Genomic DNA, 14409 nt, shown 5'->3' on the forward strand with positions numbered 1-14409 from the left:
ACATCCAGCCTCTTGATTTTGTGGAATAAAGTTCTTCAGTATATGATAGCCAGGCTTAAAAGGATTTAATTTTGCAAAAACAACTGGCTGGATGGATCTTACCTAACTTATAACAAAACTTAATTTTTAATATCATCTTTTTAAAAATAATATGCTGATGTTATGTGACTTGTGGTTTTGTATTCACAGAAAGTGTTGAAATGCCTGACACATCCCATATGAGTAAACATAAGAAGATCAATTACAGAAGATTCACGACTTGACCGGAAAACTGCTTATTACAGTCTTTTGGTTTTGATTTCGTTTTTAAAAATTGATTTTGTTAAATGTGAAGGACTGAAGGGAAAACACATCAACAGGAAAGCAAGGAAACTTCAAAAAGATCAAAAACTTGTGTGGAGCCCATCAACAATGGAGGAACCCATGGATTCTGGAGCCCCCCAAACTGTAAAATATGACCCAAAATCAGAAACTGTAACGTTACCCAATGGGCTGGTGTCTGTGGCCGGTGTTACAGTGGTGACAGGGGGAGCAGAGCTGTCCTGCAGATCCTGTATGTTGGCTTTTGGGGTTTGGGGAACTCTGGTCGGACTGAGTGTTGTGTCAGTGGGTTTGTGGGACAATTCAATGCATGTCAACAATGGTCTGTCACACCTTCTGGCACTTGGGTTGGTGCTGCTTCTCACCAGCTTCAGCTTGGTAGTTGTGATCTTTTTCCTTCGTTTCTTAATGAAAAATAGAAGAATTGCAGCCAGAAGAGAAAGGGCAGAAGCAAACCTCGTTCTGGTGAATGATTATGCTGAAGTTATGTTAAAAAGAGTCACTGTGTGAAGGAGCAGATTAATGAAAACCTATGTTGTGATATTTTTAAATGTTGAATATATCAGACTCTCTTCTGCTTCCTTTTCTCTATTAAACTTTGCTTGACAAAAAATGAACTGGACGCTGAGTGCTTTCAGAAAACACAGGGGACACATTTGATTCTTCAGCCATGTGTTTTAATAAAATGTGTATGAAACTATGAAAAGGACAAGATACACTGTTAACAATTTCCTGTAGAATTTACAGTAACTTACTGTAAATCAATTTTAGTGGTAAGTCACTGTTCACCCTTCGATTTGCAGATATTTTTAGTGCAATTTGACATGTTTTTTTTTTTTTACAGTGCATTATTTTGCGGCCCGATTCATGCATTCTGTTCTGCGCCCTGATTGGCTGTAGACCATTGTCAATCAATCTCTTCCCTGTCATTTTACCTGTATAGTACAGAATCTGTTTAGCTTGCCAAATTCGCTAGCAGTGTGACGCTGAAGTGCTGTAGGCGTCTGTATGTTTCCAACAAACCCAATAATGTCCACGAAACATTCTGCACCATCAAAAGCACCCACGGTAGCACCTAAAAGGCAGAGTAAAATGCTAACCATCACACAAATGTAAGACTTCTGGACCGTACGTTCACATCGAAAGCGGCAAGATTGTCACAGTAGCCGGAAATCATTCATTTTCAATGAGAGCCGGTGGCGATAAGCGGCGAGGAGCAGCGTGGCACGTCTTTGCCAGTGTGGGCATCGAGAAGGTTTAAAATCAAGTCAACTTTATGGTAATGAGCTATGATGCGGTTTGGCGGCAAGCAATCAGAATGAAGAAGTCCACCGCTTGAGAGGAGTTCAGAGAACACAGACATGAACCTTGGTTCCGAACACAGTTGTTGGGGTTTGATTACTGCGGTCGCCGGATTTTCAATTATTTACAATGTTTTCTTACAGGAACATGCATTAAATAAGTTACTAGCGAGTTACTGATGTGCATTAATGTTATTTTTATTTATCCTTAAAAAAGCGGGAATATCATGCAACTGTACAAAACTATTTACAAACTAATACTAAAAGTCTTGCTGCTTCCGGATATTTCAGACATATGGACACACTGGATAATTAAGTGGAGCAAAGCCATAGCACACGCATCTCGATCTTCTATAGTTAAATGAATTTGATAAGAAGTGTGCAACATTTTCACACTAGAAAGCAGGTTTTATACAGGAACGTAACTGATATGCTGCAACGTCTTCTTTAAATACGAGATCAATGTAGCGAATTCTGACGCTCTCGCCACCTGAGCTGAAGGCAGACAGTGTTGTCGCCAGGGTGGCCAAAGCGACCTTGGATGCTCTCACAGCTTTCAGTGTGAACGCACAGTAAAAGAAGGTAGAAGTTATGCGAATGATTAAACAAGAGAGAAAAGTGTGAAAATGTTAATGCCTATCTAAGAAAATATTGTAATGAGGGGTTTCACAGCCTTAAAACATCTATAATAATTGTAAAATAATCAAGCTGACTTCTTCGTGGATTTCCCCTATTCATTATGTAACTCCCACAATTAATGAAGGACCACTGTACAGCAAAAATACTGTATTTACATATACAGCACCATTTATATTACTGTATATTTTTTTTAGTATTGTATATCTTTACTGTAAAATACACAGTAATGCAACTTTTAAATACAGTAACACAGCATAACTGTCCAACAGAAAAAATACACTTCATATTACAGTTAAATACTGTTAAATTTACAAAAAAATCGTCAAGGCTATTTTGATATGTATACTGTATAATGTACTGTATAAGTAAGATGTTTGATGGCTTTTTTTAAAGAGCCCATATTATACATGAAATAGGGTCATATCTTGGTTGTAAGGGTCTCCAACAACAGTTTAATATACATGCAAGGTCAAAAAACACTTTCGTGGTCTTATAATCTGCATTTATTTTTACCTAATTATCCCAGCGACTCCTGTATGAATTGTCCAGTGATTCATTTGTTCCCAAACCCCTCCTTAGCGCGAAGCTAATCTGCGCTGATTGGACCAATGACTGTCTGTTGCGATTGGTCGACTGCCTTCAGTCAGAGAGTGAAATGCCCAACAGCTAATCAGCAATATAAAAGTAATCACAGTTCACACACGCTCGATAGTGTAGGCGTGGATTTTAGCTGCCAGTGGGTCAATGTAAATACAGACTATGGACTTGAAAATTCAGACGACTGACTATTTTATTGAGCAAAAACTCCAAAAACAGTTGAGGAGATCTCCTAGCTTCTCACTCTGCTCTTTTCACAGACACACACACACATATTGCACACACACACACGCGCACTTAACCCTGCTCCGGACGACAACGCGCGCGCACACACACACACAAACACACACACCTCCGGACGACAGCGCGCGCACACGCGCACACACACACACACACACACACACACACACTACTCCTCGTCCACGGAGCTCCGTTAACAAAGCAGCACGCGTCGCGTTTTTAACGTGACTTTGCACGCGATAAGAGAATATAGCCAGTTAACCTGATACAGTACACGCGGTTACAAGTAACAAATCACAACTAAATACATTTGCAAGCTAGAGTAAACGAGGCAACAACTTTAATCGCACGTACTTACACTTGAGAAATGGAGGAAGAAACCCATCCTGACGTCCATCAGTAAGTTACTCTTTACTGATCCTTCCTTTAACAAACGCTGATGAAGTATTCTTTGTAGCATGTAGCTTCCAGAAGTTTCCAGTAGTTTCCAACTGCTTGGCTATAATGCTGAGGTTTCATCTTTGGGTAGAGACTCAATAAATCCATCTGCAGTGTGACTTCAATCGACCGGCATGTTTGTGGGTGTGTGTGTGTGTGTGTCTGGGTTTCTGCGTCAGAGGGCGGGGCCTCAGGTTTGAAATCTCCCGGGTTTGCGCGTGCACGTGAATAACTTGGTTTCGTTGGTACGTCATGGCGAAACACCTAATGACTCGTGTAACGAGCAATTATATGCCACGTCGCCCTGGTCGCAAATTTCACCCAGCTGGACCTTCATCAAGCCAGGATCGGACACAGCTGGAGCTCATCAAGCGGAGAGACATATAAGCCCAACCTACGCCAGGAGAAGATGAGCTTGATTCCTTCTATGACTCCCTGTGCTAATGCTTGTCTCTCTGTCTCTCCTTAGCGGACTCCAGCTCGTGACGATCCTGCACCCGACTACTCACCGTCCTTCACCTACTTCCCGGAGCACCAGAGCACCTCACCCTAAAGAAGAGCACCTTTTACAGCACATTCACTTTGTAAATAAAGCACCCTCCGGGGACTTGTCTGTAAACTCATCCTGTTGTGCCGCTGTTTTCCCTCTGCCTCGCTACAACTGGTGGAGAATGCGCGCTTTTTCAGAGGGAAAAAAATTCAGCACTTACCAGTAAGAAGAAGTAATCACTGAATTTTCTCTGTTTTTCTTCTGTTTACAGACAGGCATCCGCTCTCTCTCTCACTCACGCTCTCTTACTCGGCTGTCATCCCCTCCTGAGTCATGTCGATCGAAGAGGTAGTACGCCATCTAGCGGAAATCTCAAGAAGACAACAAGTGATAACTGAACAACTCACCGCCAGACAAGACCGTATGGAACAACAGCTCCGCCAAGCGGCCGGTTCCAGCCAGTTCTCTGAGGTGAGCGCCCATAGATTTATCACAAAACTCAGCGACCTGGATGATATTGATGCTTACCTGCACACCTTTGAGGTAATTGCGGAAAGAGAGAGATGGCCGAAGGAAAGTTGGGCGAGGATGCTAGCGCCATTCCTGACTGGAGAAGCTCAAAGAGCTTATTTCGCATTAGAGACACCGAAAAATGACGACTATAAAGCATTAAAAAAGGAGATACTCGCCAGAATGGGACTCTCCAATATAAGCGCAGCACAACAATTTTCTCAGTGGTCCTATGATGACAAACAGCCGGTTCGGATCCAAGCAGCCAACTTATCCAGATTGGGAAGATTATGGTTACTGGGAGGAGATCCAACCGCAGTCCAGGTCGCTGAGAAAGTAGTCATTGAAAAGATGATGAGGGCGCTACCCAGACGGCTCCGCACACTTACCAGCATGAGGAACCCCGACTCGCTGGCCGCTTTGGTGGAGGCGGTGGAGCTGGCGGAAGCTCACGTGGCCCGGGAGACTGGGGAGAGAGCGGCTCTGCCACCCCGGAGGGTAAATGCGCCATGGCGACCGGTGGAGGGCACAACACGACCAGGCAGCAGACCGGCGGTCCCCAGCCCAGTCGACGAGCCAATGCCCACAGAGCCAACAACACTCTCGGCCCCGGCCTGGACGGCAGGGTGCGTGGTACATCGCAACGTCCCTCCCGAAGCTCCCACCCGTAAAGTATGTTTAGAGGGGAAAACACAGACGGCCACACTGGATACAGGAAGTGCAATAACACTGGTCCACCCAAACACGTTAAAATATCATCAAGAAGGGAAAGGTCGAATCCCGATTACATGCATACACGGTGATACACGCCACGTACCCGCCCAAAGAGTCACTATAGCGACTAAGTCGGGAAGCTGGCGCATCGAAGTAGGAGTGGTTCCAGATCTTCCTGTACCCCTTCTTCTGGGCAGAGACTGGCCGGGGTTCGATGATCTCCTCACCCACCATCAGGCTCGATCGGCTCGGGCAAAGAAGAACAGCAAGGGACCGGCTCAACGGGACCGCCAAACAGCGCTGATGGCCACCGAGAGCGACAGAGGGGGTGAGTCATCATCGGCTAACCTGTACTATGATCTTTTTCAACAGATTACCGCAGGTGGCGATTTCGGGAGAGCACAGCGTGAAGATGAAACGTTGAAGCACTGCTGGCCACAAGTCCGGATCATAGACGGTAACGAACGGTTTCCCAGCCCTCACCCCCTCCCACATTTTATTGTGCAAAATGGTCTGCTGTACTGTGTCGCAGAGAGGCGGGGGGAAACGAAGACGCTATTGGTCGTTCCGAGGACCAAAAGGGAGACTGTTCTAGAACTGGCACATACTCACCCGATGGCAGGACATCTAGGAGCAGCCAACATGATCAAGAGGATCAGAGATCGTTTCCACTGGCCCGGGTTGGATGGAGAAGTCAAGAGGTATTGTCAGGCATGTGACATATGCCAAAGAACGTCTCCCCAACGACCACCCCCCAGCCCTCTGATACCATTACCCATCATTGAGGTGCCCTTCAACCGCATTGGCATGGACTTGATAGGGCCTTTGCCGAAGTCGGCCCGGGGACATGAACACATCCTTGTCATCCTCGACTACGCCACCAGATATCCAGAAGCGATACCTCTGAGAAAAGCCACGTCATCGGCAATCGCTAAAGAGCTGTTTTTATTGTGCAGCCGAGTAGGAATACCAGCAGAGATACTGACCGACCAGGGCACCCCATTCATGTCCCGGTTGATGGCAGACCTCTGCCGCCTCCTAAAGGTAAAGCAAATAAAAACCTCTGTTTATCATCCGCAGACTGATGGCTTGGTGGAGCGCTTTAACAAGACGCTGAAGCAGATGCTCCGCAGGGTGGTGGCAGAGGATGGGCGCGACTGGGACCTCATGATCCCGTACGTGCTTTTCGGGATCAGAGAAGTTCCCCAAGGATCTACAGGGTTTACACCTTTTGAATTGCTGTTCGGCCGTCAACCACGAGGGCTATTGGACGTGGCTCGTCAAGCTTGGGAGCAAGAGCCAGCCCCACAACGGTCAGTGATTGAGCACGTACGGGACATGAGAGGACGTATAGAGAAAGTCATGCCCATTGTCAAGCAACATCTGACCGAAGCCCAGCGCGCCCAACAGCGATTATATAACCGGCCCGCCCAACCCAGAGAGTTCCAACCAGGGGACAAAGTAATGATCCTGATACCTACCACCACTTCGAAGTTCTTGGCCTCTTGGAAGGGGCCATATACAGTGGTAGAAAGGGTAGGGCCGGTAAACTATCGAGTCCGTCAGCCGGGACGAAGAAGAGAAGAACAACTTTACCACATCAATTTGATGAAGAAATGGGTTGCAGCTCCAGGTCATCTAGTTGCCTTCTCAGAAGAAACTTCTCCCGTTGTCCATATAGGTGAGCAACTCTCACCGAATCAGAAGGCGGAGCTGCAAGCCTTGGTCGGTCAGTTCAGGGATGTGTTCTCAGAGAAACCGGGCCGAACCACCATCATCCAGCACGACATCATCACCCCACCTGGCACCATCGTCCGGCAGAGGCCTTATCGAGTACCAGAAGCTCGCCGGCTGGCTATCAACGATGAGATCCAAAAGATGAGGAAATTGGGAATCATCGAACCATCTCGTAGCCCGTGGTCCAGCCCCATAGTGATGGTCCCCAAACCCGACGGCACCCTCCGCTTCTGCAATGACTTCAGGAAGCTGAACGAAATTTCCAAATTCGACGGGTACCCCATGCCTCGGGTGGACGAGCTGCTGGATCGGCTGGGTGGAGCCCGATTCATATCCACGATCGACCTCACCAAAGGCTACTGGCAACTACCACTAAGTGAAAGCGCCAAGGAGAAAACCGCCTTCTCCACTCCCGGTGGGCACTGGCAATACCGGGTTCTTCCCTTCGGGCTCCACGGGGCTCCAGCAACATTCCAGCGTATGATGGACATCCTGCTGAGACCCCACCAGCCGTATGCAGCAGCATACCTCGACGACCTAATCGTCCACTCCGAGTCATGGGAAGAACATCTATCCCGGTTGCGGAGGGTGCTCCTTGATCTTCGTAGGGCTGGGCTCACAGCTAATCCCAAGAAATGCCACCTGGGTCTAGCAGAAGCAAAATACCTCGGTTTCCACATCGGTAGAGGTCTCATACAGCCACAACAGAACAAGATCAGAGCACTACAAGAAACTCCACAACCCACCACAAAGACCCAGGTACGTGCATTTCTGGGGTTAGCGGGCTACTATAGATGTTTCATTCCCAATTTCTCATCCATAGCCAGCCCGTTGACAGACCTGACCAGAAAGGGGCAGCCAGAGAAGATACAGTGGAACAGGGAAGCAGACGGCGCGTTCCAAGCCCTGAAGACGGCACTAACATCTTCTCCGGTACTGCACGCACCTGACTTCGGCTGCCCCTTCATCCTACAAACAGACGCTTCCGACTCGGGCCTGGGCGCGGTCCTCTCCCAGGTCCACGGCGATGAAGAACACCCCATCATGTACGTGAGTCGGAAGCTTACCCCTGCAGAGACCCGGTACGCCACGGTGGAGAAGGAGGCCCTGGCGATCAAGTGGGCAATCCTGGAGCTCAGATATTATCTCCTTGGCAGAAGATTCACCCTGGTGACCGACCACGCTCCACTTCAATGGATGTCAACGGCGAAAAATAACAACGCTCGAGTCACCAGATGGTTCCTGTCGCTCCAGGATTATAACTTCACGGTACAACATCGAGCCGGGGCCTCCCACGGAAACGCCGACGGGCTCTCAAGGCTATGGTCAGGATGGGCAGGTCTGTCAAACCATTCTACCCCCCCTCACAATACTCTACCTTTTCTCCGCAGGACACCCAGGACCAGGACGACGCTAAGGGGGGGGGAATGTAACGAGCAATTATATGCCACGTCGCCCTGGTCGCAAATTTCACCCAGCTGGACCTTCATCAAGCCAGGATCGGACACAGCTGGAGCTCATCAAGCGGAGAGACATATAAGCCCAACCTACGCCAGGAGAAGATGAGCTTGATTCCTTCTATGACTCCCTGTGCTAATGCTTGTCTCTCTGTCTCTCCTTAGCGGACTCCAGCTCGTGACGATCCTGCACCCGACTACTCACCGTCCTTCACCTACTTCCCGGAGCACCAGAGCACCTCACCCTAAAGAAGAGCACCTTTTACAGCACATTCACTTTGTAAATAAAGCACCCTCCGGGGACTTGTCTGTAAACTCATCCTGTTGTGCCGCTGTTTTCCCTCTGCCTCGCTACACTCGGTATCAAGGCGACTCGTTTGAAGCACTATGAGTCGACTCTTTTATAGATGAATCAACAGTATTAAACACTGTACACTAACAGATTTAAGCCTTAGCTGGATACTTCACTTCACTCAGAGCTGTTACACACTACATGGAGGGGAATTTTCAAAAACCCATAATGTTGGCTCTTTAAAATGATGTAATGTTTAAGTATTAAGTATTATTAAGTACCTATTTTTAAATTCATGTTTTATACCATTATGTAATTTTATCTAATCAGAGTGCAAAACAAATTCAACTTTGTAGTTTTTATAGAAGTTCTGTTTTGACAGTAATACTCCGTTGTAATATCTCAGATGGAAAAAGTCACTTCTTAATAGTAATCATCTAGTGCACTTCATAAAAGTCTAATTTCTAATTATTTTGAACAAACCTTGGTACATAAAAAGAAAACATTCCTGTCATTGGCTATAGTTTTTATACCGCTATTATAGACAGTTATTTCCTGCTTTAAATTTGCTTGTCATGTTTTTTTATACATATGAATGAATCATTATCATATGCCACATATTGAAAAGTGTCAGTTTGTATGTTGATTTTGGTATGCTAAACATAAAATGTATATATACAAATGAGCTACTGGTTTGTCAATGTTAAGAATAACATACAAAGCAACTAAGTAAATCTGTAATATATGCAAAACATTTTCAAAATTGCCAGATATCTGGAATAAAAATATAACAGTAAAGAGTAAAAGAAAGAAAGAAATAACGTATGAAAGAAAGGCATTTTAAAGCTCATGAATTTACAAATACCTGGATTGTATTGTTAATGTGTGAATTTAATGTGACAAGTAATATAGCCCATTGTAGCACTGGATTTTCTGAGGTGAAATATGAAAAACATGAATGCTGAAATAATGTTAATAAACGTACTATATTATGTCATTTGCTATTTTAAATACAATTATTGGAATTGTTGAACATGCCAATACCTTTCACTATACATTGTTTTAAACAGCGATGACAAACCTGTAAACCACATTCAAGCTTTCCCTCGATCTTGGTTTTACAAAATAAACTGTTCTCTGTAAAGACAGCGATGTCTCTATCTGCTGGTCACCTTTATTATTGTTGAAAACATGTTACTTTACAGAATGTTATACTGCTTTCACCAATCAAGAAAATATGTTATAATTAACATTTAAATCAAAATTATTCAGTTATTCAGTTATTATAGATCTTTAATACTGGAGTCATCTGCACATGCATTTTTACTATATCAACTATTTTGTACATTCACAAGTAGAATGCTTGTCAGGAATACCTAACTTGCAATGTGTGGAAAAAAGAAAACATTTATCCAACAGTTAATATGATGAGTAGATGATTTTTTTATTATGGATTTTAAAAATTATTATTACATTTCCATTGATTGAGCAAAATCTTTGATTATCACTTATTGCAAAAGTAAAAAATGAGAAGCATTGAAAATCTAAAAGTGGGAAAACTTAATTGTAGCTGCAACAATAGTTTAGCCAGCATTCACAGCAATGTTACTCACTTGAAAACTATTTATTATACACTAAAGTTCACCATATTACTGTAAACTACAGACAACATATTTTTCATTAAAAAGAAACATTCCATGATGACATGCTTTTTCTAAATAAATTGTATAAAACACAAGTTTTTTTTATTCAGCATATTCAATATTCTGGGGGTGTTTGTTATTATGTCATGCATTTGTAAAATATATATTTTAAATTTATGTTTGTTTATTGCCCCCTTGTATTTTGGTTATTTGCATTCAGTAATAGATATCATGTTCAGAATGAGTGGATGAGGAGCACAAAGCCAGCATTCCTCCAACATTCTCCTTCAAAGTATTCATGAAGCATGACACACCGTGAGTATAAAGGAGACGATTCTCTGCAACATTTGCGACCGCCTTCATCACTTCTTCCATCGCCTTTATCACAGGCTCCCAAAGGATGAAGCGTCGGGTTTGGCTCTCCAGAACAGTGACTTTTCCACTGACAACACTTATAAGATTCACAGCTTTTCTCACCATCTCTTGAATATCAGCGGTGAAGGTCAGATGCTGCTTAACCTCTTCAATCTCACTCTGAATTTTTTTAAGCAATTCATCCGTTTCTTTAATCTCTCTCTCTATATTAGAGATCTTGGACTGATAATCAGATACTTTTGTCCTGTTGTTCTCCACTCTGGACTCACTTTCTTTAAGATCATCTTCAGCATCCCTGATTGCGCTTGAAGCTTTATTTATTTCAGTTACTCCAACAGGTATCATTATTAAAGCTAGGAGAAAGAAAGAAATTACCTTAGCCACAATTATTGGTTAAATACACTGTAAAAAATTGCTGTAAAAACGGCCACATTCTACAAAATAATACTTTTTTTCACAGTAAAACAGTGATAGTCTGTAGAAAACTGCATTTTTGGTAATCATTTTGTTTAAAGTAACCAACAGCAGTAAACTTTGAATTAATAGAGCTCAGAGCAGACATTTAGAGATTGTGTTTAAAATTTGAATCATGCTGCGGTCACACTAGTTTGAGCATGCATTATTCTGTCCTACGGCGCTGCGAAAAAGGGAACAAGATGATTAGACGTTTAAAAGAGAGCGATTGGTTCATATAATACATTTCTGCGTGAACTGCAAATCGTTTCTGGTCTGACAAATTTGAGTGCGTATGAATGGAAGTCTATGGGAAAAAAAGTTCAGTGAGACTAGAGCTTGCCTTTTTGCCCTTGTTCACTATACCAAACACTAATGTAATCTCTCTTGACAGTCAGTGAACACAAATGAGTGAATTCAGACACTGATGAACACCTGCTGATAACAATCACAATCACAGAAGGAAAAAAGAAAAGAAAAAAACAATAAACACAAACAGTGAACTCAGTTACAACATTAAATAAAATAACTGCTAAACTACATAAACAACATAAGCAAACTAACTTTTTACTGGCTGCTTTGACTTCTATACAGTTCTTATTGAGAATAGAACTTTATATGTTTTTAGTTTCGTTTCACCATAATGGTGGTGAGAGTCTGGTTTAGTCGGGCTCTTCAGCCTTGACGTCTTATTTTCAGTTATTTATAACCCTTCTGGTTCATTTCACACATTTCAAGCATTCAAGCATTTTTTTTAAGCATTTTTTTTTTTTTGCTTCTTTAAAAGGGCACCTAAAAAATCCACATTGTAAGCGGTGTGTAGGTGGGCAATTCTTCAACTACGGGCACTTTTAGCCTTGTGAAGTTGAGTAAAAAGAACTTGTTCAAAAGTAACTTAACATAGTCTCATATGTTTAAATAATTTGTCTAGTTTTAAGATCTGTAAGAGGACATTATTCATATTTAACATTTTTTTCCATCGTGAACTGAACAAATGTCATTTCCACTACATCTCAATATACAGCCTATTACAAAATGAAATAAATTATGGCAGTCAAACATAGTCTATGATCATTTTTGTATCTAGTTTGACTAATTTTTCCACAATATATACAATAATTATACATTTGTCAATGAAATAAATTAGTCAATTAGGACCAAATGTTGAATTGTACACCTGCCACACTCTAAAATTTAAAATTAATTTGGTTAAGAGCTTATTAGAAAATAAATAAACTGAATGTGTATATTAAACAGAGCATGAACTCATAAGCTGTGAATACACTTTTAATGTGTGATAATAACTTTTCAAGTATTTAAAAAAATGTGTGTGGTGGTGGAAATGACAATGAATCAGTGTTACAGTTTTTTACGATGGCTATGACACTTTTTTCAATACATTTAACAAGTTTCCTAAACTCTTAACACGGTTAGCACAACATCCGTCTTCGTGGGCTATACAATTAACACATCTCTAGTTGCTTTGACACAAAATGCATCCAGTTAACACAAATTTAAAATGCTTGAACTTATTTTTACACACAAACTCAACCAAAACCAAAACAATGTAATTTTACAGTCCAATTTACCAATGCTTTCACACAGTATGTCAGAACAGATAACATCATGTTCTAAACAGAACCTATATAGGCTAAAGCCAAAGTAAACAGTATATATATATATATATATATATATATATATATATATATATATATATATATATATATATATATATATATATATATATATATATATATATGTGTGTGTGTGTGTATGTATATATATATGTGTGTGTGTATGTATATACATACATACATACAGAGTTCTGTAATGTGCTCACTGTTCCTTTCAAAAACCTCATGAGTCCTCTCTCTCTTTCTCTCTCTCTCTCTCTCTCTCTCTCTCTCTCTCTCTATATATATATATATATATATATATATATATATAGATGACAGCTCCCATCTCCCATGAATATGATTCCCATCTAGAAAGCACACTCTTGTGTTGAGATTTTTCAAATCACATGATCATACTGTATGTTCTAAAAAAAGACTCATGAGGTTTTTGAAAGGAACAGTGAGCACATTGCAGAACTCCGTCACCAATATGTCCAGATAAGGTTATGCAATACAGTCATTTCTTTACTATGCACAGTGTGTTTTGCAGTAACCTACTCTATAAACCTGGCATTCATTAGTACATACATTAGTTATAGTACAGTGAACCATTTACACTGTGTCTAATTACTTTTAGAGAGTCATGAAATTGGAGGTCAATCAAGTTCAACATAAAATTATCTATGTTGACGAGACTGGCTTCAACTTGGCGAAAAGGCATCGCCGTAGGAAAAACATAATAGGTTAAAGGGCCATCGTTACCAGGCCGGGCCAGAGAAGAAGTCGGGCAAATGCAGAAGACCAGGCAGTATAGAAATTTTCAGTATTTTTCTGTTTGTATATCTTGCAGTGATTGCCTTTTGCAAATAAAGTCTACTGCAGCAATTCTGTGTCTGTATTTTTTACATCAACTGTAAATGCAATTTTTATAACTTATAAAGCAATTTTTTTCTTTATTTTTGTATTAAACTTTTGCAGTAAAAAAAAGAAACTGCATTTACTAAACCCAACAAAATGAAAATGTAGAGAGTCTTAAAATATAAGGGCAAAGCTGACACATAAACTAATGCAGTTTCTGTAAATTTAACTGATGATAGTGTTTTTATTGTCAGTGTGTTATGATTGACTGAATGTTTCTGTTGAAAGAGAACACGTGTTAGTGTTTTGAACAATTATGTTATTTTGAAACATGTTTGTAGTGTTTTGTTAGACATGGTGTAGTGTGTTAGTTTATTATTGTATTTTGAAAAGTAGTTTAGAGGTTTAGTTTACAATGTGTGATTTTGAGCATAAAATTAACTGTTTTGTCAATTGTGTGTTTTAGGTGTGTTGCTGCGTTAAGAGTTTAGCAAACTTGTTAAATGTATTAAAAAAACTGTCATAGCCATTGTACAAAACTGTAATGTAGAAAAACTTTAGATATTTATTAAAAAAAAAAAATATTAAACTCTTGAACTAAACTCAATTTACAAAATTACTAAGCATAACCACACATTTTTTGCATGTATAAGGCTACTAAAAAATTATTTGTCTAAATTGTTCTTCTTCTTGGTGGTTTGCTGACATTACTCTGAATACCGTGGCTC

General features: G+C 41.4%; 2 protein-coding genes across 4 annotated transcripts in view; one reads left to right on the forward strand and one right to left on the reverse strand.

The window, feature by feature from the left end:
- Positions 1 to 297: 297 nt before the first annotated feature.
- Positions 298 to 896, forward strand: LOC147840197 (transmembrane protein 100). The gene has a single exon (XM_087286809.1). The coding sequence runs from the start codon at positions 412 to 414 to the stop codon at positions 829 to 831; it is 420 nt and encodes a 139-aa protein (XP_087142935.1). The 5' UTR covers positions 298 to 411; the 3' UTR covers positions 832 to 896.
- An 8699-nt stretch (positions 897 to 9595) lies between these two features.
- The window catches only part of LOC147840198 (uncharacterized), a 42382-nt gene continuing 37568 nt past the window's right edge, over positions 9596 to 14409 (reverse strand). For all 3 annotated transcript variants that reach the window (XM_087286803.1, XM_087286802.1, XM_087286801.1), the window contains exon 4: positions 9596 to 11107. In XM_087286803.1, the coding sequence (XP_087142929.1) occupies positions 10596 to 11107 (512 nt within the window). In that variant the 3' untranslated portion in view covers positions 9596 to 10595. The remainder of the gene's footprint in view (positions 11108 to 14409) is intronic.

This window comes from Danio rerio, chromosome 16, assembly GCF_052040795.2.
Source record: "Danio rerio strain M-AB ecotype USA chromosome 16, GRCz13ab, whole genome shotgun sequence".
NCBI classification, from domain to species: Eukaryota; Metazoa; Chordata; class Actinopteri; order Cypriniformes; family Danionidae; genus Danio; species Danio rerio.